This window comes from Aspergillus melleus (genome assembly GCF_016097325.1).
Source record: "Aspergillus melleus strain CBS 546.65 chromosome Unknown contig3, whole genome shotgun sequence".
Lineage (NCBI taxonomy): Eukaryota > Fungi > Ascomycota > Eurotiomycetes > Eurotiales > Aspergillaceae > Aspergillus > Aspergillus melleus.
The window spans coordinates 4,213,340-4,238,373 of record NW_025763372.1 but is presented as its reverse complement, the minus strand read 5'-3'; the positions used below and the strand labels follow the sequence as shown (position 1 = coordinate 4,238,373).

Here is a 25,034-nt window from a genome sequence, read left to right as displayed (position 1 = left end):
GCAAGGAAAATGAAGGAAGAAGGAACGTGAAGAAATGTCAAGTCAGCGCCTCCAATCGACAAGCTTAGTAGGTACTCCGTAGTTTTGAAAGAAAGAGGGGAAGGGAAAGCAAAGAAAGGAGGGGGGTGTAGCGTGGTTGTACTGTCAGGTATGGGAGGGGAGTGGGATAAGCGATCACAATCCAACATGTAATATGCCAGAGCGAGTGAGATCTTTAATGTGTTTTAATTTTCCCTTCGCTTTTTCTTGTCTTTTCCTCTTCTTCTTTTTCTTCTTTCTTTCTTTTTTCTTCTTCTTCTTCTTTTTCTCTTGTGCTTTCTCGTTTTCCTTTTCTCTTTCTTTTTCTATTTCCAACCCCCCCTTTTTATCTTTGCCGCCTCCAAAAGGGACAACGGGGTAGACCACTGGGGAGAGGTCCAATAGTAACAATCAGAAGATAAATGTCTTGACAAGGGGGTTAAGGTTAGTAGGAGGGGTCGATACAGGAGAAGCGAAGCAAACAATAACAACCAGAGTAATTAATTATGTTATTGACACGATAATAATAAGACAGACGACACGTAGGAGGCACGTAGGTCTGGACTCCAGGCCCCGGGGGTGGTAGGTACAGTACTACCTACCTAACGATAATGATGAGAACTTCTTAATCAATTTTGCCGAGTTTGAAAGATGCGGCTGCCAGCTGGCTGATGCGAAGTCAATTGGCTCTGACTTGACGCGCGATCGGCCACACCGCGCCATCTGAAGCCGCTGGTTGGCCACTTGGTCCAAAAGACCAGGTTCAGTAGGGGGGGGAAACTTGGGAAGTCACATAAGTTAGTACACTTAGTACACTTTCTTCGGCCTAGTGGGTGTGATGGCGCGCTCAGGCGACACGCCACCTCGAGAAAAGGGGGAGGTGAGTGGGGCCCGTGATTATTATCCTTCCTTGCGATGCGCAACTTCTCACCTCGCACCTCTGGCAGTCAGTCAGTCGCCCTCTTGATTTCTCGATACCCGCCAGGGAAGCGCGACACGGCGGCCGCGGGGAGGTGCTTACTCTTAGTGGGTCAGGATCCCCCATAAAACAATACTCCCGGAATAGCTCGGCACCTATTTACGGCGAGGTGATCATGACACACTTGCTGGGTACCTAGGTAGTTATATCATTCATCAAGATAATATGTACGGTGTACTCTGTACTGTGCCTATCGACTCTCATTTTTTAAAATCATTCCTCAGAGAACCCTAGGCACGCGGCTACGGATGTTAGGTTACGCACAGGGCATAAGCCACAAGGCGAGGTGTACATCGGCGTCCTCAGTGTAGGCCAAGTGAGGCTGGATTGTGCCGCCCTTCAATTCAATATCCTTTACCCATCGGGCCTTTCTCAAAGATGCTCAGAATCAAATGAGAGTTGGATATCTGGCGGAAGTGAGGACCACTAGTCCTACAAAGTAAGTAGGCGGTACAGTACCCCCTAGGTAGAAGTAGGCTTTGATGACTAAGCTCGCGGTCGTGGTTCACTTAACTCAACTCACTAAAGGACCCCCGTCAAAGTCCCTACAACTCAAGCAAAGCGCCTTTATTCTCACCGCCAGTAGTCTGCACAGCATTAAATTCTGACAAAAAGTCATATTTGCAGTTACTGACTTTTCCCCACCCCGTCTTTGGCCATTTGATTACCCCGTCAGCTCGCAGTCTGTTCGACAAGCTTAAACGTCTTTGGCGAACCCCTCCAAGAAAGCTCGACCCCACCAAAACATTCAACCTAACCTTCCTGCTCTCCTTCACACAACTGCCGCCTTCACCTGAATTGAGCTGAGGCTTTCACCCTCTCCTCCTAGGCTTAGGATATTTGCCGTGTTAGGGCCATACAGAGGACAGTATTGCTGATATCCGGACCGGGATGTCGGTTTCCATCCAAGAGCTGGACAACACTGTCCGGGCCTTCTACGAGGGTAAAGGAGACCTGGTGAGTTTCGGCTAGATCTCATTTCTCTGTCCAACTTACTAATGCATTCTTTTAACCTTACAAGCAAAAACAAGCCCAGCAGACTTTAACGGAGGTGAGCCCACTGGTGTTGTGCGGAGAATCTTGCCATAAGAGACTGTTTTGACTTATCCTCAACGTTTAGTTCAAGCAAAACCCGGACGCTTGGTTAATTGTAGGGAATATCCTTCAAGAGTCGTCGTATCCGCAAACCAAATGTGTGATGACCTCTGCCGTTCCAGTTATGTTCAAGCCCGGAGACTGACCGCTGACAACATTAGATCTCGCTCTCCAAGTTCTTGACGATGTCATCATGACTCGCTGGAAAGTCTTGCCAAGAGAACAATGCCTAGGTAGGAGGGTCGTTGGAGGTGGTTAGGTTGTACTGAATCGATCTGACTTGATTAGGTATCCGGAACTTCATTGTCAACTTCATCATCGAGAATTCCAACTCGGAAGAGAAGCTTAGAAGTGAGCGAGCTTTCCTGAACAAACTCAACCTGGTGCTTGTTTCGATTTTGAAACAAGAATGGCCGCACAATTGGCCAACCTTCATCAACGAAATCATTTCGTCGTGCCATACGAGCTTGTCCATTTGCGAAAACAACATGTCCATTCTTCGATTATTGTCGGAGGAGGTCTTCGATTTTTCCCAGGACCAAATGACTTCGGTCAAGGCACGGAACCTGAAGACTTCCATGACGCAAGAGTTTTCTTCAATCTTTCAACTGTGCTCGGAAGTTCTCACCACGGCGAACCAACCCAGCTTAGTCAAAGCTACACTAGAAACCCTCCTGCGATTTTTGAATTGGATCCCACTCGGATACATCTTTGAGACGACCATCATCAACACGCTCATTAACCGTTTCCTGGATATCCCCGACTTTCGCAATGTGACGCTCAAGTGTCTCACTGAGATTGGAGGGCTGCAGATAGGCAACCCGTACAATTACGATGAGAGGCTGATCCACATGTTCACGGAAACACTGACGATCGTCTCAAAGACCATCCCTTTGTCAATGGACCTGAAGCAGACGTTCGCCAAGAGCAATTCGAGGGACCAGGAATTCGTACTAAACCTGGCACTATTTCTATGCAGCTTCTTCAGTGCCCATCTCACTGTAAGTTCCAAGGTCTCATTCACGGTTTGCCTTGTGGCGCAATGAAGTATGCGTGTACTGATTGAGGCGTGCAACAGCTCATCGAAAAACTTCCTAACCGAGACTATCTTACTCACGCGCATTTCTATCTCATTCGCATCAGCCAGATCGATGATCGTGAGGTTTTCAAGATCTGTCTGGAATACTGGACGCGTCTTGTCCAAGAATTGTACGAAGAAATGCAACAGCTCCCAATCACTGATATCAACCCGCTGGTGAGCATGGGTGTTAGTGGTCTATCGAATGGAGGGGCGCCGCATCCCAGTACATTGGCCAATTACCCTCTGCGCAAGCACAAATATGAGGAGGTCTTGTCAAGCCTGCGTACTGTCATGATAGAAAAAATGGTCCGTCCCGAAGAAGTTCTGATCGTCGAAAATGACGAAGGGGAGATCGTGCGGGAGTTCGTGAAAGAAAGCGACACGATCCAGCTTTACAAAACAATACGGGAGTGCTTGGTTTACCTCACGCATCTCGACGTCGTTGACACCGAGAATATCATGATTGATAAGTTGGCCAAACAAGTCGATGGGTCCGAGTGGTCGTGGGCCAATTGTAATACGCTCTGCTGGGCAATTGGGTCAATCTCTGGAGCCATGAACGAAGAAACCGAGAAGCGCTTCCTTGTCACTGTTATCAAAGATCTTCTTGGTCTTACAGAGATGAAGCGTGGCAAAGACAACAAAGCTGTCGTGGCTAGTAATATCATGTATATCGTGGGGCAATACCCCCGATTTCTCAAGGCCCATTGGAAGTTTCTGAAGACAGTGGTCAATAAGCTCTTTGAATTCATGCACGAGACGCATGAAGGTGGGTTGCCGGCTCTTGGTCCTATATACGTCGTCTAACATTTACTAGGTGTTCAGGACATGGCTTGCGATACCTTCATAAAAATTGCGAATAAGTGCAGACGTCACTTCGTTGCTCTGCAACCGGGAGAAAACGAGCCTTTCATCGAAGAAATAGTTCGCAATATGAGAAAAATCACTTGCGACCTTTCACCACAGCAGGTCCATACTTTCTACGAGGCATGCGGCTACATGATTTCTGCACAGGGACAGAAAGGCCTCCAGGATCGACTGATTGAGAACCTGATGTCATTGCCCAATGCCGCTTGGGACGAGATTATCTCTCGGGCCAATCAAAACTCGTCCATTCTCCAGGACGGCGAAACAATCAAGATCGTTGGAAACATTATGAAAACAAATGTTGCTGCATGTTCGTCGATTGGCACTTACTTCTACTCCCAACTCGGACGTATCTATCATGACATGCTCAGCATGTTCCGAGCGTCCAGCGAGCTCATAAGTAGTGCTGTTTTGCAAGACGGTATGGCCTCGCCCAGCTTTTATCCCCTCCCCGCAATTATATTCTCGTCGCGCCTTTTCTTTAAATCCCTATGCAAGCCACTAACTCTGTTTAGGAGAAATTGCCACCAAGACCCCCAAAGTCAGAGGGCTGAGAACAATCAAAAAAGAAATCCTCAAGCTGATTGACACCTATGTACAAAAAGCTGATGATTTGGAGATGGTCAATGCCAATGTTGTTCCGCCCCTTCTTGAGGCCGTTTTGCTGGACTACAGCCGTAATGTTCCGGATGCACGAGAAGCTGAAGTTTTGAATGTGATGACAACGATCATCCATAAACTACACGTATGTATTTCCCACTGCTTCGCCTCCTTTTCCGCAGCCCCGACAAAGACTAATATACGTTCTCAGAACCTGATGGAAGACAAAGTGCCATTAATCATGGAGAGTGTCTTTGAGTGCACACTCGAGATGATCAATAAGGACTTCCACGAGTATCCCGAGCACCGCGTGCAGTTTTTCAAATTGCTTCAAGCTATTAATCTATATTGCTTCCCAGCCCTACTCAAGCTCGATGCCACGCAATTCAAATTTGTGATCGACTCCTGCATGTGGGCCAGCAAACATGACAATCGCGAAGTGGAGAACACTGGTCTTACGATGTGCCTTGAGCTTATGAACAACATGGCCGAGACGGATGCTCAGACGTCAACTTTCTTCTTCCGTCAGTTCTATATTGCGATACTGCAGGATGTATTCTTTGTTCTTACCGATAGTGATCATAAAGCCGGTATGCATCCCTCCCTGACTGATCTATGGATAAGACTCATCCTCTCTAGGGTTCAAATCGCAAGCAATGCTCCTGTCACGCATGTTCTACTTCATCGAATCCGGAAAGGTGCAGGAACCAATTTATGCCCCAGAGCAAGCACCGCTTGGAACATCGAACAAGGATTTCTTGCAGGAATATGTCGCAAATCTCCTGCAAAATGCTTTCAAGAACCTCCAGGAGTATGTGTTTCACGCTGGCTGTCATAGGTTGTTCAATACATCGGCTAACTCAGAGCACAGGGTTCAAATCAAGCAATTCGTCATCGGGCTGTTTACGTTCAACGACGATTTCAACAAGTTCAAAACTCACTTGCGGGATTTCTTAATCTCCCTCAAAGAGTTCGCAGGCGACAATGCCGAGCTATATGCAGAGGAGCGAGAGCAGGCTTTGCGAGACGCCAAAGCGGCTGAGCGCGATCGGGCAATGAGAGTTGGAGGCCTTCTAAAACCATCTGAGATGGACCAAGAAGACGAGCTATGACTAGACAAAGAACTGCGCCCTGAGTTCGCCCCCCAACTTTCGTTTTCTGAAGAGGTTGGTGATGGCATGGAGAAGTCAGAATCTGCCGGTGACAAAGACCAGCTCGATGGCTGGTCTTTTTACGGAATTTGAATCGAATAATTACTAGCCTTCCATCACATAGTTCAGGATGCGTGTTTGCATTACCGTTTTTTGATGTAGCCGTCTTTCCATTGTGTTCACTCCATACACTCAGCATCTGTTATGTGACCTTGGATCTTGCCCGCCATCACAACGCTGATACCCTAAGGACCTCTGTTCCTGGGCCAAGATTGTCACATACACGACATGTATACAGTTGATTACGGAGATTCGGCCCTAAAATTATATCTGATTCAATACTGCCAGATAGGGAATGTAACTTGTATTGCGCCAAGCCGTGCCATTGAGTTGTTCGGAGTTTGCAGGTCATCAAGCATTGTGCCAGACAGATGGGCATTGACGTAAGTCGCCAATTCGGATTAACTACAGAGTAATTCCTGGGGCATCTTAATGGGCGCCAAAGGCGGTGAGGCCCCAAAGCCGTATCTAATCGACGGGTGGCTTTCCTGACATCTCTCGTTTCATAGTTTGCACAGCATATTACGGAATATTCATACGAGAATTTCCTTCCGTCTTGCGTCCAACCCTGTCACCGTCACCGAGCGGCGCTATCGACTTCCAAATCTCTTCGAGTATCGATATTTCTAAACTTCGAATCCGACTTTTGGCGATGTCGCGATCGTTGCAGACACCCCAGGGAACACCGTCATCAGGATCCCAGGTTGAGTCTATTTCACGCCAGCCTGATGAAACTTCAGTCGGTACGCAAGGTACACTGAGACTAAGGGCCGAAAACAATCCCTCTGTCAGCGCCAACGGTCCGGATAGTTCAGCATCCAGACGCATACGGTGGAGCGAGGATGTTGTAGATAATGAAGGAATGGGCAAGAAAAGTTCCAAAGGTGTGTGCTCTCCGAGTTTACTTTTATTGGAATCCTAGTCTTTCATTCTCAATAATCCAATTGCCTCTAACGTTACTGCACCGGGGCACTCGTATCAAAGTGTGTTGCATCTACCATAAAAGCCGCCCTGTCGGCGAAAGTAGCTCAGAGTCGGAGTCTTCAGATTCGAGCTCCGTTGATTCAGACAGTGACTGTGAGAGGAATCAACGGAATGCTAGAAGCAGCAGCCATGATCACGACCAAGTACATCCGAATCACTCTCAGCAAAAAAACAACACAGCACAATCAAAATGCTCCAAACACCATGGGAAGTACAAGCAGAGAAAGCGAAGTCCTAATGCCTACGAGAAGATGCCTAGAACCAATCAAGGCCGTTGAAAGCATCGTTATTCGGATCGGACAAGCACCTCAATCGGCTTGAGTTGAACAGAAGATACCTAAGTACCGGAGTGGTATATGTTACAATATTAAGAAAAATCGACTCCCAACATGTATGCTCTCATCAATCTTCTTTAGTGTGCTGGCCTAACCTTGGACATAAGCCGGATTCCATGAATATAGCTAATTTGGGCGACCTTTTTTTGTTCCAGTAAATCGTATCAATTCCAAGATGGCAAAGGGGGTATATACGTAATAGGCGCAATGAACCTCGGATGGAAAAACTTCACTTAAATACACCATTACTTGGTCAATTTGACCTGCTAATCACAGCATCATGCTTCTCCGTCTGGCAGACACCCGTTTGGCTCGCTTTTTTGGGCCTGATCCGGTCCCCATTGACGCGGTCGACTGAGTATGGGGATCTCCTGAGCTAGGCGCCTGGAAGTTCGTTGACGAGGCAGAAGTTTCATCTATCACCAGGTCGCTTGAGGGAGACACCATAGCCGAAAAAGATGGTGAGGAAGCGTCTGGCGATTCTTTGCCCGAGACAGCCCTACTTTGCTGAAGTGGCTGTTCCCTCCAATGCGACCTTTGATTCGAGGAATGACGCCGAGGTTGTGATTTCGTACATGGTGCTGTCTTCCCCCCAAGTTCCATCGATGCATCGCTCATGTTTTCGAGAACTGGCTGACGTGCATGTCGTTCCATACTTGTTTGTATCTCGATGGTACTTTTGCGCACTGAGTGCCTATCATAGCTGGGACTCATCTTGATGGGTGAAGCTTCTGTTGAGTCATTAGAGGCGTCGTATTTGCTGGATACAGTCTTATAGTCCAAAGATGGGGAGATTTTGCGTTTTCTCTGTGATACCGAATCCATATGGTGCGCAGAAGACTCGTCTGAAACAAGTGCTGCCGCATCCATGTCCAGTGACCTGGAGTTGGCCCGGGGAATCGTACGTTCACTGAGTTCGTCACCCGTGTCTATTTTCGGTTCCTGGTAACTCGACGACCTTCGTGATTGGCCATTGCCAACTGCTGCTATGAGCTCGTTGTTGGAACGGCGCATTTTGTCTCGCAAGTTCGGCTCCGCATAGCTAACGACTGCTCTCTGGCGCCTGGTGGGCCGTGATGGCGGATCGGAAGGTGCTGTTGGTGCCTCGTTCGTCAAAGAGGTCAAGGCCGACGAAGGATTTGCTTCTTCTTTTGTGCGGTCCGGTTTTGTCGTAGTCGACTTGCGTTTTATCTCATCTCGATGATTCGCATGATCCGCGGAATCACATATCTCTGTTGGTTTGCGTTCTCCATGACAATTGTTCTCATCAACTGTTGTTGATTTTGTGGTCTGGTCTCCACCAATTGCGTCGCCGACAAAGGAAGGTGTCTCAGAATGGTTCCCTTTCGTTGGAGTCCGACGCCGGCCCGAGGAGACTGTATTCATGTTTGCGTTCTCTGTAATTTTGTTAGCAAGCGACTCAATGCAGTTTTGGACTCCCACATACTTGGCTTGAGCGCCCTGCGCTTAGGTTGCCCATGGTACATCGAGTCACTTTTCATCTCCAATGATCCTTGGACTGGCGTATCGCCACATGGTTCAACACGTTCGCACTTTTCTACGATAGTCGGTCGGCTAAACTTGAAATCATCATCTGCTGGGGTTGCCGCAAAAGTGTCGCTCTCCGTACGGAAATCCAGTAGGACCTCGGTGCCCTGGGTGTCTTCCAGGTTATCGTGTGATTGAATTAATTCGGATGTCATGTTGAAATGTTTTTCTGACCAAGACGCGTTGTACTTTCGCTTTTTCCTTGTTTCAAGTGTAGGTGGAAGAAACGTATCATCGATGCCAGAATCGTCAAGTCTGTTGTCCGCAAAATCGGCCCCTGGCTGTAGACACAAAGTGTCCTCTTCAAGCTTAGTTCGAGTGGTTCCATCCTCGTTTCTTTGCGATTTTGGCGTATCCGTGCTTTCCATCGACGCATCCAGTTCCAAGGACCTATTTTGTTTGAGAAAAGGAACAAGAGAGATACTTTAAGATGTTGCTCGTGACTAACCTTGGCTTGTCCCTTGAAAAATCTCCATCCTCCGGTATGATAGGCAGTCTCCAATCTTGTTCGGGCGAGAAATTCCGTTCATATTTTGCTTCATCGTGCTTAAGGTCCCAGTTCAACTGCGCGGAATTTCTCTGCCTCCCGTCATCAACTCTTTCACTATAGGATTTATTGAATTGGCGAGGTAAGGCGCCCAGTCCGATGACCAGATTGTTAAGCTCGTTCAACTTGTTTTCGAGTTTGTTTTTGATATCGTGAACTCCGTCATGCAGTGATTTGGCCGCCTCATACCTTTCCATCTCCTGACCGAGGGCAATCGTCTGCTCCCTCAGGGAGACATTTTCGGCAAGTAAGTGAGAAACTTCAGACTCTAAGCTGCGTATACGAAGTGACTGTATCGAATTCACCCTAGCGAGTTCGCGATTCTGTCTCACAAACCTCCTTTTCACTGAAAACGAGAGAAAGCCCCACCAGGTTAGGCACTTGGACAAGGTAGAAGATGATTGAATGGAATATTCCCAAAGGAAGAACTCACGGGTTTCGATCGACTCCACAGAGGCTGTTGATTCATTCAGGCGGGCCATGTTGCATGCCGAGCTGCTTCCCTGCTTGCCTGTCTATTTTGCACGCCGATCCCTGGCCAGCAGTCGCAATATGTACTGGAGGTCTCACTGTAGAGACCAATGCGAATAAATGAGTCGCAATGCGCTTTGTTTTGGCTTCTGAATAAAGTGATTGCAAGATGTTCTAGTACGATGGAGTGGTGATATTCGGGGCAGAGTACGGAGTAGTAAACAGAAAGAGTTCGGAATGTTGATGTTTGTCCTGGTTGGGCCTAGTGCCAACTTACCTAATGCTGGTAAACCTCATCGGGCAGCCGCCTGGCAAAGCGGCAGATACAACTAGGATTGAGCGTCCGGATCGACCATATTATTGATTGGTATGTACCGTGTTTTCTGTCCCTTCCCTTGTATTTCTCCAATTATGATGCTGAGAAGCAAGAAGTTGTCGAAGCAATATCTCACATCGCTTAGCTGCGGATGAAGCGGCTTTTGAGTACCCCGACGGATTAAGTCGAGCTTGCCATCATGGCCTATTCAGCACGCGCTAACTCGATGTTCTCGGGTTCGTCTGCTGCACCGAGTCTTCGCCAGCCAAGTAGTCATAATGCTCAGCAATCGTCAGCTTTGGCTTCCCGTATTGCATCAAAAAAATCCGAACTAGATAGTCTGAAACAGCTTCGCGACATGAGCAGTGCGCTGGCGATGCAGATGCAAGCCTTAGAGGATAAACTGGGGACACTGAAAGATGGCACAGAAGGTTTGTTGCGCTGCTGGATTACCTCTTTACTCTCTCTTACGTCATATCATAGCTATTGCTTGTGTCCTTGCCAATTGGCATAGCGTGCTACAAGCAATCAACATGGCATCCAGTAAGTGACACGGGCCTTTTATGAAATGCCTTTCATACATTTTTTCAAGTGACCCCATCTGTTACTAGTTATTACCGGAAGAAAAGTGCTAATGTTTTGTGTTTGTGGAAATTGTAGCAAAAGCCTCGGCCGTCCACCAGGGGGCAGCGCCCCGATCAGATACTGATGTCCAAAGTGATGTCCCGGCGATGCCTTCGATTCTAGTCCGGATCCCTGCAGATCAGCCAGACGACGCATGAGATTAAGAGATACGATTGTGGGCGGGAAACTGTTGCTATATCCTTTGGGTAGTATATCTGTGCATACGATGTGAATGAGAATTAGATAATAGTCTGGGAGCTCAAGAATCAATATAACGACGTTAATGTATATCACACCTACGCGACAGTGGGTTTGGCTGTGTGGCTCACTAACTGCTCAAGCCGCGCCGGATTGAAGGCAGTATACACCGTATTTCGCGCACCACGGAAAGAGAAAAACAATAATGCTGAAGGAAAGGCGGGGTTAGTGGCGTCATAGATAGGGTGACCGAGAAGGACACAAGTGGCAGTTTGAATTACACCATCTTCCAGCCCGTTCCCCCACTGCATTGACCCCCAGACCCAGCCCTTCTCATTCAGCACGACAAAAGCATTTCTTGATGGCTAACGACCCAACTTCCAGCAACGATCTTACACCGACGGATCATGTACCCATACCTTTCTCCGCCGAACAGTGTTCGCAAGACGGCAAAATCCATATTCTTCTAGCAGCAAGTGGATCGGTTGCAACGATAAAACTGCCTTGCATCGCCGAAAGACTTGGACGCCATCGAAATGTTTCAATTCGCATTATTCTAACAGAATCAGCGGCGAAATTCTTAATGGGCCAAAGTCCGGAGCAGCCGCCTTTGGAGACCTTGCGACAGATCCCCGGCGTGGATGCTATCTATCAGGATCACGACGAATGGAAGAACCCATGGACTCGGGGTATGCCAATTCTGCATATCGAGCTAAGAAAGTGGGCACACTTGCTACTTGTTGCTCCTCTCTCTGCCAATACAATGGCGAAGATGACAATGGGCTTCTCGGACAATCTTCTTCTCTCTGTACTCAGGGCCTGGGACACAACTGGAGCTGTGGATTCGAGCTTCAAGAAAACAAAGCCCATTGTGCTCGTAGCGCCTGCGATGAACACTGCAATGTGGAATCACCCTATTACTAAAAAGCAGCTTACTATTCTACGAGATGAATGGGGCCACGACGAACCAACCCAGGGAGGCTGGGTGTCGATCCTTTATCCTACTCAAAAGACACTTGCCTGTGGGGATAATGGAATTGGGGCTATGATGCACTGGAACGAGATAGTTGGGGCCGTTGAATTTCATTTTGGTATAGGAGACTCAACCCCGAAGCATGACACCTGAGATTGTCAAGTCAAACCGTCTGCTCTTGAATTGTTGCTGCTGAGAAGATCTGCGCTCAGCTTTGGAAACTTAATCTGCCTGCATAAGGAATCGTGAGACTCGGCATAGCCTTAGAGGTAGCATAGGATGCTGACCCAGGGGACAGATCTATATTAACCTTAAGTACCACGCACTGGAGACACTGAGATAGCGACTGGAAGAGAACAACCAGTTCTGTCTCTAACCAACTTCCAGTATGCTTACTACATTGCTGTCCGCCGCGGTGTGGCTTCGCTGGTAACTAGCTGAAAGGCGACTATGAGCCGTGTTGGCTGTGTCGCTAAACTGCGAACTGCCTTGCCTCTTGCATTTTAGTATACAAAAACATGGGCATTGCTGCAGAATTAGCCATAGCGAGCCAGCTCCCCGCAAACGGAAGCGATGAATGAAGCGTTGTTGCTAAATGGCCTTTTCCTTATGAGCCGGGGGAGTGAGAGGACAAGGCCCAGAAAAAATTACTATATTGGTTTGAACTCTTGTGCTGCTAGCCTAGAATCAACTGTATGCCGTAGCTCTTGAATTAAGGACACCCTAACATGTAATTGATGCAAAGAGGGCAGAGCAAGATAAAAGCGAAGTGTACTTAAAAGGACTAGAGCAGAAAGAACGAAAGTCATGTGAAGTATGAAGTATAGATGAATAGGGTAACAAGCCCGCCGAATGAACCGAGCTTGCTGGTCACCATTACCTACCCACAGGTCCCAAGTGACTGGATCACCTCTTTCGAGGCCAATTTTACCACACTCCTCAGTTCATTCCCCCTCCCTCCTGCTAAACATCCCATTAGCTTTGCCGCCCTTCTGATCTACCTACTATTCTTGACCGCACCAAGGGGTGCCCTCTGTCTTCATCATTTCCAAACCTACGTCGCGCACCTGCCCACTTGCGCAGATACTATACACACCTGTCTGCCTCTTTACCTTGAAAAGAGTATTGGTTTGGCGTGTAAAATTTTGGAGTTCTCTCACCATGATTTAGGGTGAACTATGTCTCTGTGCCCACCTCTCAATACCACGCGCCGGACTTCCTTCAATCACTTGCCACTATGCCGAACCAACGCCCCAAGGCAGCTTTTGAGCCTCTTCCGCCTGACTTAGACGTGTCTGCTCTGGTTAGATCAACACCGAGCTTTGAGTGGGCGCCTAAGTTCCATTGTAACGCCATCGACGCAAAGGGCCTGGAGAGCTTTGAGAAACTAGTGCAGCTCCACGTTGTCTTGGGCGGCATGCCCCTGGTTGTGGGAGGGTTCAATGAACGACTGGACAACTCCCTATTCTCCGAAAAGTGGCTGAGAGGGGAATATGCAACGAAATGTGAGTGGCTGCCCCGGCACTATATTGTTTGTGGTTCAGATACAGATACATACGTCTGTTTGCATTACAATTTCACTCTAACACGGTTTCTCACCAACAACAGCGGAGACTGCGCGGAATTTGACGACCAAGACCAATCTTCCACTCACAATTGGCCATTATCTCAAGAATCTGCCCCTTCTTACGAACCAGTGGAATGCATACAACTACAAAGAACCCAATCGACAGCGCATATATCTCAAGGACATTGATTGTCCACAGCAATGGCATGACCACCTAAAGTCAGTCCTACCACCATTTCTCTTCTACCTAAACAAGCCGGATGCCTCCGAGGCATGTTCAAACCAAGAAGAGGTGATTCCAAGAGTCGGAGATCTAATGAGCTGCCTTCCGTCGAGTATGCGCGCGGAGAATTTGATGTGCTACATAGGTCACGAGGGAACATATACACCAGCCCATCAGGAAATGTGTGCGAGTCTCGGGCAAAATATCATGATCGAAGCATCGGACGGCTCGACGGAATACGGGAAGGTCACCAAACCTGGTTCCTCGATATGGTTTATGACTGAGAGCAAGGACCGTCACGTTGTCTCAGAATACTGGATGTCTGCGTTGGGGCACGATATTGATGTTGAGGATCATTTTGCCCAAATTAATGCTTGGAAGGGGGCGCCCTTCAAGACCTACGTTGTCGAACAGAAACCCGGCGATTTCATCCTTGTTCCCCCAATGGCGGCGCATCAGGTTTGGAACCGTGGGACAAGGACCATGAAGATAGCGTGGAATCGTACGACCGCGGATACCCTGAAATTGGCCCTTGATGAAGCGCTACCGCATGCAAGAATGGTTTGCCGAGACGAACAATACAAGAACAAGGCCATTGTGTTTTATGCACTAGGTCATTATTCTAGTCTTCTTGCCGAAGGCCATGCGACCCACACACGAGCCACGCAAAAGCTGCAGGAAGACTTCGCAAAACTCTTCTACTTGTATACCGAAATACTGCTGTCGGAAAGCTTTCAGAATGATACGCCAGACGAGAAGGAGACCGAGTATATTCCCTTTGACGGCAGTATCACATGCTCTTATTGCCGGAGCAATTTATTCAATAGGTTTCTCACTTGCCCGTGGTGCGTCGGTGACGGGGACGATACGTATGATATTTGCATGGAGTGCTACATCATGGGCAGGAGCTGTAGGTGCCGGTCTAGGCTGAAATGGGCTGAACAATTCACCTGGAAGGAGCTGACGGGGAAGCATGAAATATGGAGACAACAACTCCAGACATTCAGCGCAGGAAAAACCGGCTTACTTCAAACATTTTCAGAGGCGAGATCTCAGATGGCCAAGAAATCCCCGGCACAAATATGCCAGGAGGAACTGAAGAGGCGTCCGTGGGTGGACATATCTGAACCAGTCTACGAAAGGATAGAGGATAAATCCAGTGACTCGGAGGCTTCAACCCCCGCCCGAAAGCGAAGGAAAGGCAATACTAACGAGGAACGTGGTCGGTGTCATATTTGCAGATACACAGAACCCATGTGGAAGCTGGCTTCATGCTCACTCTGCCATGCTAATTATTGCTACGGCAGTCTGTTCAGGGCTTTTAATATACAGCCTCAAGAAACCATGGAGACAGATGCATGGGTGTGTCCCAAGTGTGAAAAGAGGTGCAGCTGTGCTGCGTGTCGTCGAGATCCTACGATGAGGCCATTCGAACCAACGAGCACCCTACTCGGCCATGATACCAGGGCGTTCGCTGATCCGCGTAGCGTGGAGAGCTTGGTTGACTTCAGGCAGTCGAATATTCGGTGGTTGAAAAAAGCAGGCGATGATGAAATCGGGCGACTGATGAGGCACCAACAAGAGGCAGACGAAACACGCGACCAGATGGTGAACAGTAGCATTCAATTAGAAGAGCACCCTCAGGTGGCGGCTCGGCCTGCCGCTGTAATTCACTTAGGGGGACACGAGCCAACCCGTTCTACCGATTATGAAGAAATACCGATCGACCCTGCGCTGGAAAATTTTGATAGGTCTTCTCTGACTTTGGAATCGACCATTGGAATGAATCAATGAATGAACCCCCAGCCTGGCAACACAATACTAAACGGTCTGCAGACAAGATTGGTGTAGCTCTGTAGATGCGAGGATGTGGCCATTGGAGCAGCTATACAACTTGATCCGTGAATTGCTCGGTCAAGGACAGGGATTTTCATCGAAATCATAACACGTGTACCCAATTATCTACATTGTAGGCCTTTACAGGGCAGAGAGAAACTTTAAGTGCCTGCCACTTTGTTGGACTCTCCACCTAGGCACCTTTGTATTCGTATCGCAGATTTTCCAGATGCCTTAATTCAACGGTAGCCATGGTATGTCGCACAACCATAACACTTGCAAACATGACTAGACGATTGAATCTGTTGGCTCATCATATCATATTTCATTTCGAGGAGGATTCCGAATGAAGCAAGGATAAGGGAATGAACGCACCTCCAGGGACAAAGTATATCAGCAGTTGATCACTTGGGGTGGGTCTCGGGTCAGAGCCCATCAAGCAAGCCAACACCAACAATCCACATATGGCAGCATTCATGGGGACAGAAAACCGCAAGATAGCTGCTAGTGTTCGGGAATTTGATGCCGAGCTCTTGTGGTCTGAACGCTGCGGCGGTGAAGATATCATGATGCACGACGTAAGAACCAAAGAGAGCAAGCCCAAGAACGAGAAGAGCCGTTCAGGTAGCCTCAATATCCCCGAGAGTGTGAGCGGAACGAGCATGATGGCCGGGAGTATTGGGATCGCACTGAATATGACCTGCACATCAATTCGATCAACCACTTAGTGACGTGCTGGCGTGCTTAGAGAGACATGCATTTACGCTGTATCCGGTATTTTGGCGTTCATTCTGTGCTTTCAGTTTACTTATCACCAGCTCCTGCTCTGTAGAAAAAAAGAGGTCAGATGGATGGGTGCTAATGTATCATTATAGACCGAGGCCGATCGCCTGACAAACCTTCTTCATCCAAGTCGTCGCGACCATGTTCTTCGCCCCCCGAATCATCATCCGGATACCGAAATACCTTACGAAGCCTTGTAGTTGCCATGAGTATAGAGTAGGTATGTAGCCAACTCAAACAGGTGCGAGCCGAGACAGCAGAGAGGACAAGGTGCGTGGGCGACGGAGGCAGAAGAAGTTTGTCTTGTTTGGCAGTTTCCCGCCGCATGGCCCATCGTCCGCCGAGATCCTTCGCATCTTCAATCACCACCCTCCCCCAGAGCTTTTCTCAATTTCCTCCTTGTCACAGCATTCCTCGCTGTCCGTCTCACATACACGTTCCCCTTTTTTTCAGGTAGCTTCCCGATATGTTTGCGACAAGAAGCGTTCCGAGACGGATCGCAGTCCCACGACTGCCTCGATATGGCAGCCAGACTTACGCTCGTCGCAATCTGATTCCCGCCCCACGCTCCAATTCGGGCCCTCTCATGGAACGGCGGGCAGACCGAGAACTCCCTGCCGTGAATTCAGAGCGACGTTGGCTGCGGACGCTTCCGGTCTTTGCGGTCGTCGTCGGCGCGGCGATGCTCGGCATTTTCAACTATCAGAAGTCGTCCTCGAGCGTGGTGAACAGCACCCTTTATGCGCTTCGCACCTCGCCCCGTGCCCGAGAGATCCTCGGAGATGAAATCTACTTCGCCCAGAAGATCCCATGGATCAGTGGGGAAATGAACCAGCTACACGGCCGCATTGATATCTCGTTTCGGGTCAAAGGGACTAAATCTCAAGGCCGGATGAGATTCCGAAGCTTGAGGCCGGACCGGATGAGTTATGTGCGTGATCCCACCCTGCACTCTGATGCCGAAGCGTCCCTCTCCACCCCTCCATCGTGTTTTGGAAATGCTTGTGCTAATGCTTTTTCAATCATGTAGTTCCGGACCGAGGAGTGGAGCTTAGAGACGGAGGATGGAACGGTTGTGCAGTTACTTGATGGTACCGACCCGTTTCAACAAAGCGATTGAATGAATCGTCGAGGTCATAAGACTGTCCTGGTCTGCACAACCACGGCCTATCTATCGCGTGCTACTTTGAGATACCTACCTTGTACATCTAGAAAACATCTTTTCCTTGCATATAATGGGGCGTTTCTGAGCATGTGATCTTCGGGTATTATTGTTCTTGGGTCTTCTCCTCCATCATATCGAGCTTTCTCCACATTGGCATTCGCGATTCGACCCTTCTTGGAGGAGAGGCAAAGGGACCTCATCTTTTTGGCCAATCAGTGCCTGGCCGCAATCGCGATCGCCGTGGAAGCCGCCCTTGATGGAAGCGCCGAAGCGGCAGAGAAACGGGAGAAAGGGAAGAACCGAATGGTTAAAAGAGGATATCATTTATGTAGTATATACCGCCGCTCTGAATGAAATAATCAAGTTATAGTACATTTTCGTGTGGAAAGGAAGAAGCCCAAGCAAAAGCAGTTCGACCGCCTACTCTGCTTGGGTGGCGCTTTCAGGCCAGGGCTTCTTGATAGCATCCTGTATCCTGACAACGCAGCCTTTAGGACCACTGACGGAGCCTAGTCCACATTAACGATTAGTTCTCGGGGGTTCTGAAACACAAGAGCGGGTGGGAGGTGAAATACTGACCGTTGACGACAACAATGCCATTATCTTTGTCAACCTTGAGGATCTTCAAGTTCTGGACTGTGTTCTGCTCATTTCCCATATTACCCGCCATCTTCTTTCCGGGGTACACCCTAGAACCACCACCCTGACTAGGGCCTGCAGAACCCAGTGACCGATGCGTTAAACTGACACCGTGACTGCGATCCTGACCGCCAAAGCCATGTCGCTTCATAACACCAGCAAAGCCCTTTCCTTTCGAGTTGGATCGCGCATCGACATACTGGCCCGGCTCGAACCAGTCCGCGTGGATCATTTGGCCAACGGGCAGGAGGCCAGTTGCGTCCTTGACCCGGAATTCGCACACATGCCTCTTGGGCGAGACACCGTTGGCGGAGAAATGACCAAGCAGCGACTTCGTGATGTTGCTAGAGTGCTTCCAGCCGGCACCGAGCTGAACGGCGAAGTACCCGTGCGTTTTCCGCGTCTTGCACGAAGTCACCTCGACTCGGTCCAGCTGCAGGACGGTGCAGGGAATCCGCTTTCCAGTCTCCGGGTCATAGACAGCAGTCATTCCCTTCTTGATGGCGATAGCTCCGGTTCTGAGGGGCAAAGTATTGGCTTTCCGTTCCAAGGCCGCCGCGGGGGTCGATTTCAGGATGGGCAGATTAGGGCCGACATTGAATGGGGAGGGCTTGGGAGGGTTCAAGGATCGGATGCCAAAGGCTCGCGCGAGAGGGTTGGTGGGAATCACCAGCACCGGGGCCCTGTTTAGGACAGGAAGCTGGGTGAGCTTCCCAGGTAGACGAGGAGGCATGGTGGGAAGGGACTCGTCTGCTTGAAGGGGAAGCAGGGGCGTAATTGATGTCGACGGTCTGTCCCTTCTTTTAGTCCGAGATTTTTACTACGGGAAGCTTTCCCTCCCCCGAGAGGGAAGGCGGTAGGACATTCCGATGATCCGAGTCCGCAATAATCATCGTCTCGCCGTTTTTCTTTCCTTCATGCGACTTCTGGCCATTCTTGTTTGTCTTTTGTTGCAGAGATTGGCGCGTCACTGATTCTTTCTCTCATCTGTTCTAATTCTCGTTGCACTGCCAATTCTTACATCAGAGAATAAATCCACCTACAACGACCATCTCTACGTCCCACCCTACACGCAGTCTTTCGAACCATAAGCAATGCTTCCCCGACATACCTTTGCATCGCGCTGGCTATCCCAGTTCTCTGAGCTGGTCCAACATGCGCCAGTTTCGCCTATAATCAAGGTCAAATTCGCCAGGCCCGGTCAGCCTTCGTCTCCGTCCATCTTCCGCCGGGGATTCTCCTTCGGGGCGAACGTTACCCCCCACCAAGGCCGAAGCTTCCGGAGTCAAACACAGTTCGGAAGATCCGCAGCGCAGAACCTCGCTCGCCGGCCACAATCGGCAACATTCCGGCGATTCTTCAACTCGTCCCAGTCGAAACGCTACTCGTCGCAATCCGGAGAATCGGGGTCGCTCTCGCAGCGACTGAAGACGCTTTCGCGCGAATACGGCTGGTCTGCTCTTTGGGTGTATCTGCTTTTGTCGGCGATGGATTTCCCCATCTGCTTCGCCGCTGTTCGTCTGCTGGGCGTGGATCGCATCGGGCACTATGAACATGTGATTTTGGAATCCGTGAAGGGTGCAATTCAGACCGTTTGGCCTAGCGCACCCGAGACTGAATCGCAATCTGAACGTCCAACCAGCGAGGCCACGAAGGAACAGGCCAATGAACCTGCGGCTGAAGAACCCAAGGCAGATGGTGAAGCCAGTATGTCGCAATGCCTCCCCCCCCTCCTCCCCTTCTCCTCTTATTCTTGTCGTGCAAAGGAACACTTTTGACTGATATCTGCTCGCTTTCATCCGTAGGCCTATGGACACAACTGGCCCTCGCCTACGCCATTCACAAGAGTTTGATCTTCATCCGCGTGCCCTTGACAGCGGGCATCACCCCCAAAGTTGTCAAGGTCTTGAGACAGTGGGGCTGGGACATTGTCAAAGGGAAGCCCAGGGGCATGTAAACCCTTTCCCCCCTTGTCCTCCATCACTCGTCCTGAGTGAGACGACCTCATCAACACGAGTGTCTGCTTGCGAGCGATCACCTCCACTTCTGCATTGTCTTTCCTTACCCGTGCTGTCCTTCGCCTTGGTGGCATAGCGATGTGTAAAACTATATAGATGGTACTTGTAACTTGATGTATATTAATGTTAGATCTAATTCACAGGGCGCATAGCCATGCGCCTATCTCCTCTCTTATCTACCTCTGCCGCCAACAAGCTATTGTTCGAACGGACCGTCAAAGCAGAGGTGGACAAGAAGAAAACGCCGAACCCGTCGGTGGAAAACAAAGAACCAAACCAATGACAGTTGAAAGAGCCGGCTGTTCGTCTTGCGAATATGACGTTGTCGAAGAACACTCCTTCAATCGCCGTCTCCTGTTATCCCATTGACATCATCCAGGGTATGCTATATAATATCGAGGATCAACAATATGACGAAGTAATCAGAAGAAGTCGGTTATAGCCACCACATGTGCATCATATGTCAATCATATCATTAAACCTGAGAATGCCACTGGCCTTCATAATCCCATTGACTCCATCAGGCATTCGATAGGCCCAGTCAGCTACACCCATGGTGTTTGAGTTTGCCAAAACCTCTTGGGGCGCCGGCGGTTCAACTTCGTCAGAAGTGTCGGCCACAAGCACTAGGCCAAGCTCCTTGATCGTCTCTACCAGAGCCGGTACAACATTCTACAGCACCCGATGGATCACACATTAGTATACTGTTCCCGATTCACCTCCGCTTCATCACAGAAAATGCGACTGGAAGGACTGAGGAGGAGGGTACGCACCAGGAGACTAGACCGGCATATCAATCCCATGAAATTGTTGCCCTGTGCAATTCTTGCCGATTCTTTTATAGACATTGACGCACGCCCACTGCTATCAATTCCTGGCAATGATCCAACATCACGAGCCAAATCCCGAATTTGCCCCAGATCGTTGCAAAGAAGGACGGGATCTTTCAGGTGCCTGCGTTAGCAAAAGCCCATTCCGCTTCCAGTTCCCTGACTCCGATTCCCAGGGAGTATGACTTACAGTTTGGTTGTTTCCAATTCAAAGCAATGCAAATATTCGAATTGTAGGATGTGAACACCACCGAACGCATGAAATCGGGATTCTGCTCCCGAGCAATACGGGCATGATCGAAGACTTCGGTCAGGATAGCATCTGCGAAAGTGTTGACATCTGGTAATGACGTCATATTCAGTGCCTCTCCCTCGGCGACCGAGGGGTAAAGGATAGACAAATTAACATTGATGCTCAGGGGCAAATGCTGAAGCACCTCCTGCAGAGAAAGGAACGAGGAAGCGAGCAGGCGGTGCGTTTGCGGCAGATCATCAACGGCACAATCCTGCAAGTATTGCACGATATCCGCCCGCTTGACACCTAACTCGGCGCCTACGGCCTGGAACTGAGCGTAAGTGAGATGGCAGATGGGGATACCAACGCCGTGGTGATCAATTGTGAAACGAGGATGAAGGACGGGGACTCTATCCCTGGTGAGCTGTACAAAAAGTTGGATGTGGTCTCCCGAAAGGCTGGACCCGGTTACTAGACCATTGTGTTCTGAGTCAATGGCACTCGTCGCCTTCCAGTATGTGGCAAAATGTGTGATCTCCAACGGGTCGCCATGATAGGGTTTGATGACCTGGAAACCGAACCGTAACTGCCCGATTGACCGTAGTCGCGGATCAAAAAGTGGCAAGCAGCAAGACCCCATGCTAGAATGCTCGGCTCTGAAAACTGCTGGGAGCGCAACAGTTTTGGCAATCACCTTCGAACCAAAGGTAGGGAATATCTCGAAATCAACGGAGAAGGTCTCCAAGTTATCCACTTGGAATGATATTAGCCGCGAATCTTCCTGAATCGGCAGCATGATGGTGCGTGGAATCAAATCAGACAGTTTCGATGAGATAGTTAATCGGGCGGCGGGGTGGCGGCCAGCTTGATCAAAAGAGATCGAGCCCGAACTGCCGGGGTCGAAAAGAATTTGTATGAAAACCTTTTTGTCCAGGAAGTTATGGCCGTAGCGTCTTAAAGGTATGATGGGTGGTGGCAGAGACAGATCGGGAATCCCGTCTACTGTTTCGACATTGTCAAGAGCCGCCGGGTCATCCATGTGCGAGTCTCCGGTGAAGCCTGGTTCGTGTAATTGCAAGCCATCTAGAACGCCGAAGGGTTTGCGCGGTGACTGGAGATCGGTACGACGGGACCAAAGAAGGAGCATGCACTCCAGGTGGCCTTCCCATGCTGCATAGTACATGGCCGCCAGACCCTTTTCGTCCACTGCGTCAGCATCGACACCAGTCTCTAGGAGGGTACGTAGGCAGCCAACACAGCCCTCACTGGCGGCGTGAAAGAGCGGCGTCCACTGGTACAGCTTGTCGCGCTGGTTGAGGTCCGCGCCGTGTTGCTTGAGCATTAATAGTAATTGCGGCGACTGTGAGGCACGTGCAACCATGTGTTGAGGATAAAGGCCCTCCGCATCTGGCAATAATTGGGCGTTTCTCTCGAGAAGCATTTTCACTATCGGAAGCGACCCATGCTGGCAAGCCAAATTCAACGGAATGTGGTCAGATTCGGAGGCTGGATCGATGCGGGCATTGTTGTGCAATAGCTGTTCAGCACATGCGAGATGATTTTTCACGATGCTGTGGATCAGAGGGGTAAAATTGTCATGGTCCATAATGTCGACGGTGTGAGGACCCGCCGCAAGCAGCTCACGAGCCATTTCGACGCGGCCATGCATACAGGCGTAATGTAAAGGTATTCTGCCGTAGACATCAGATCTAGAGACGTCGACGTCGGCTGCTAGACCCGCCTTAAACACAAATTCTCGCCCCGAAATAGCCGCCTCATGTAGGCAATTGCGCTCGTTGATGTCGTCTTCTGCGTAGATGTCGACTAGGCCACTTTCAAGGAGAACTGCAAGCACGTCGTCCGAAAATTCGTTGATGGCAGCCAGGAATGTGCGAGTTGCGCGATCTCGGGCATCAGGGGAAGCCTGCAATTTGGCAGTCCATTCGCGCAATGTCTGTAGATTGCCCGCGGTGGCAGACTGCAGGATTTGGAGATCCAGGTCCTCTTCATCGGACCCGAACGGCTGGACAGCTCCGGCTCGATCAATGGGCCGACTTGTATCAAACTGGATGTTTTCGCCTTCCGCCCATGCCTCGAGTTCCAAACGCGCGGTCGTGGCCCGGTCAGCTAGATCACGTAGAACGTCGCGGTTGAAGCACGGTTGTACCTCCACGGCTCGGTGTAGATACAGTTCCTTCATGCGAGACTATTGAGATATAAAGATAAGAGTGTGTAAGCAAAACTGGCACGACCAATCGTAGATATTCATCTCCCGGAGAGCTCGATGGAAGAATTCGGACCTTTGAAGTTTTGTCCCACTAATCATCTTGTCAGCTACCTCTGGTATATAACATCCGTACCACCATCCAGCACCAACCTTTTTTAGAATTTTTGACATGGCAGTCTCGTTAATCTCAACGAATTGCTTTTAATAGAAAACAGTAAACATTAGTATATGAAGAAATAGACTTGATATGAGAACCCACTTGTAACTTGTTCAGGTCTCCATCGAATTGCTGGAACCCTTCAAAGAGGGCAACATAATTCGCCGGTGCTTTGGAATGTGTTGCTGCCCGTGACTGAATGACCCGTTTCTTGTCGATAAGTGTTTTCAATCGCAAGGAGAACTGGGACCCTTGATCAGTTTTGTTGGGCCGAATGATGGATGTGGAAATAGCAGACCTCGGCTTCTTTCTGCAAATAGAAAGCATTGACTTTCTCTATCTCGCGCTCCTATTGTTTTATCCGTCAGGTCAACGGTGCTTCCTAATTCTCAAGAAGCAGGGAGTTATTGCATACCAGCCTAAAGAAAAAAACCTCTTTGTTGGCGCGAAGGGCCGCCTGCGCTTCGGGCACATCCCTAGAAACATCTGCACTGTTTTGCGCTGGAATCCTCGGAGTTGCGCTAAGTTGTTTTATAAGCTGCCGCCGAAGCATTAGCTAAGAAGGACGAAGTTTCGCAGAGTCCAGGTCGACGGACCTTCTTTAGAGCCTTGTAGTTCACAAAACTGGCGGCATATTCGGGGAGATCGAGCTGCCTGCGCTGGATTTGCTTGCCAAACTTCCTGCATCCGCAATGATTTAGCACGAGACGTCAGGAGAACCAGGAGCGGACCAATTCTCCGCTAATGGTTACTCAAGGCAGTTCTCCGGCGGGGGGAGTGAGACCGCAGAGCTTAGAGGTGCACCTACATTATGACCTGATTGGACACCTAGATACACCCGATACACCTGCGTTGAGAAGCAAGAGAAAAAGAGAGAGAAGGGGAAGGAAAAGAAAGGATCACCACCCGTCTGGGATCTGAGCAAGAAGAGGGGGATCGTTCGGAAGCGCAGGAGACACCGCGGCCGGCGAATTTGCAAGCAAGGGGCAGAGAAGCAAGATGTAAAAGAAAACGGCACCTGCCCCTCCTTGAGCTCAACAGGACGGGACAGGGGGTGCTTCAACACTTATATAGAAAGCGAAGCAGCCCGATGTGGGGCACGTTAATAGCCACTGAAGGGGTGGAATAGCAATAGGTGGTATTTATTAACCGTAGGGATAGGTTTGTAGTACTTTCGTCGTACAGGATCAATCCAAAAGCCACGGACCTTTTCCGGGAATTTAGAGGTTAGATGCAGGAAAGAAGAGCATGTGTGGCAGAAAAGCCCCTCGTTCACAGGAGGGAGAAGCAGGACTGGAGTGAATGGTGATGGTCAAGGGAGACAGACAGCTGCAAATGATGTTTGGACGAATTGAAGACTCCAGAGTGCGGGGCACCTTTTTGGGTCAGCCTGGACGAAGGAGGGGGAGAGGAAGGCAAGATAGAAAAGAAATCGATGCGGGTAACTCGAAGGCGACTTCCGAAGAAAGTGAAAACGACTATTCGGCAGACACGCAAGGGGATGGGA

At 49.5% G+C, this 25,034-nt stretch overlaps 9 protein-coding genes across 10 annotated transcripts; 6 read left to right on the top strand and 3 right to left on the bottom strand.

Annotated features, from left to right (window-relative positions):
- Positions 1–1,888: 1,888 nt before the first annotated feature.
- CRM1 (exportin CRM1) lies at positions 1,889–5,752 on the top strand (the record flags this gene model as incomplete). Its single annotated transcript, XM_046088276.1, has 10 exons — positions 1,889–1,954; positions 2,019–2,048; positions 2,118–2,190; positions 2,254–2,325; positions 2,381–3,093; positions 3,171–3,942; positions 3,991–4,461; positions 4,556–4,785; positions 4,852–5,230; positions 5,280–5,752. 10 exons carry the CDS (start codon positions 1,889–1,891, stop codon positions 5,750–5,752), a joined length of 3,279 nt encoding a protein of 1,092 aa, XP_045944246.1.
- A 1,688-nt stretch (positions 5,753–7,440) lies between these two features.
- On the bottom strand, positions 7,441–9,462 carry LDX57_006561 (shugoshin family protein; the record flags this gene model as incomplete). Its single annotated transcript, XM_046088275.1, has 3 exons — positions 7,441–8,567; positions 8,618–9,108; positions 9,167–9,462. The coding sequence occupies 3 exons, from the start codon at positions 9,460–9,462 to the stop codon at positions 7,441–7,443; spliced, it is 1,914 nt and encodes a 637-aa protein (XP_045944245.1).
- A 548-nt stretch (positions 9,463–10,010) lies between these two features.
- DAD2 lies at positions 10,011–11,032 on the top strand. 2 transcript variants are annotated; one of them, XM_046088273.1, is made up of 4 exons: positions 10,011–10,103; positions 10,169–10,483; positions 10,536–10,595; positions 10,713–11,032. In XM_046088273.1, the coding sequence occupies exons 2-4, from the start codon at positions 10,252–10,254 to the stop codon at positions 10,832–10,834; spliced, it is 414 nt and encodes a 137-aa protein (XP_045944243.1). In that variant the 5' UTR covers positions 10,011–10,103; positions 10,169–10,251; the 3' UTR covers positions 10,835–11,032. The 2 variants fall into 2 exon arrangements, with proteins under 2 accessions (XP_045944243.1, XP_045944244.1); XM_046088274.1 differs by having other exon boundaries at positions 10,169–11,032.
- A 203-nt stretch (positions 11,033–11,235) lies between these two features.
- Positions 11,236–12,000, top strand: LDX57_006559 (putative flavoprotein; the record flags this gene model as incomplete). The annotated part of the gene is made up of 1 exon (XM_046088272.1): positions 11,236–12,000. The coding sequence occupies one exon, from the start codon at positions 11,236–11,238 to the stop codon at positions 11,998–12,000; it is 765 nt and encodes a 254-aa protein (XP_045944242.1).
- Positions 12,001–13,084: 1,084 nt separating this feature from the next.
- On the top strand, positions 13,085–14,568 carry LDX57_006558 (putative JmjC domain protein; the record flags this gene model as incomplete). Its single annotated transcript, XM_046088271.1, has 3 exons — positions 13,085–13,352; positions 13,456–14,424; positions 14,465–14,568. The coding sequence occupies 3 exons, from the start codon at positions 13,085–13,087 to the stop codon at positions 14,566–14,568; spliced, it is 1,341 nt and encodes a 446-aa protein (XP_045944241.1).
- A 2,154-nt stretch (positions 14,569–16,722) lies between these two features.
- COA1 (cytochrome c oxidase assembly factor 1 family protein) lies at positions 16,723–17,376 on the top strand (the record flags this gene model as incomplete). Its single annotated transcript, XM_046088270.1, has 2 exons — positions 16,723–17,187; positions 17,287–17,376. 2 exons carry the CDS (start codon positions 16,723–16,725, stop codon positions 17,374–17,376), a joined length of 555 nt encoding a protein of 184 aa, XP_045944240.1.
- A 465-nt stretch (positions 17,377–17,841) lies between these two features.
- On the bottom strand, positions 17,842–18,793 carry LDX57_006556 (mitochondrial 54S ribosomal protein uL3m; the record flags this gene model as incomplete). The annotated part of the gene is made up of 2 exons (XM_046088269.1): positions 17,842–17,930; positions 18,001–18,793. The coding sequence occupies 2 exons, from the start codon at positions 18,791–18,793 to the stop codon at positions 17,842–17,844; spliced, it is 882 nt and encodes a 293-aa protein (XP_045944239.1).
- A 361-nt stretch (positions 18,794–19,154) lies between these two features.
- NAT2 (DUF1279 superfamily) lies at positions 19,155–20,017 on the top strand (the record flags this gene model as incomplete). Its single annotated transcript, XM_046088268.1, has 2 exons — positions 19,155–19,767; positions 19,866–20,017. The coding sequence occupies 2 exons, from the start codon at positions 19,155–19,157 to the stop codon at positions 20,015–20,017; spliced, it is 765 nt and encodes a 254-aa protein (XP_045944238.1).
- Positions 20,018–21,024: 1,007 nt separating this feature from the next.
- Positions 21,025–23,343, bottom strand: phoC (putative cyclin dependent kinase inhibitor Pho81; the record flags this gene model as incomplete). The annotated part of the gene is made up of 1 exon (XM_046088267.1): positions 21,025–23,343. The coding sequence occupies one exon, from the start codon at positions 23,341–23,343 to the stop codon at positions 21,025–21,027; it is 2,319 nt and encodes a 772-aa protein (XP_045944237.1).
- Positions 23,344–25,034: the final 1,691 nt, after the last annotated feature.

What these genes read in the sequence shown, in the direction of transcription:
- DAD2 (XM_046088273.1), top strand. Translation starts at nt 10,252, where the DNA reads ATGGCCTATTCAGCACGCGCTAACTCGATGTTCTCGGGTTCGTCTGCT. An exon ending in ACTGAAAGATGGCACAGAAG is followed by an intron (nt 10,484 to 10,535) that starts GTTTGTTGCGCT and finishes GTCATATCATAG; the next exon opens with CTATTGCTTGTGTCCTTGCC. An exon ending in AGCAATCAACATGGCATCCA is followed by an intron (nt 10,596 to 10,712) that starts GTAAGTGACACG and finishes TGGAAATTGTAG; the next exon opens with CAAAAGCCTCGGCCGTCCAC.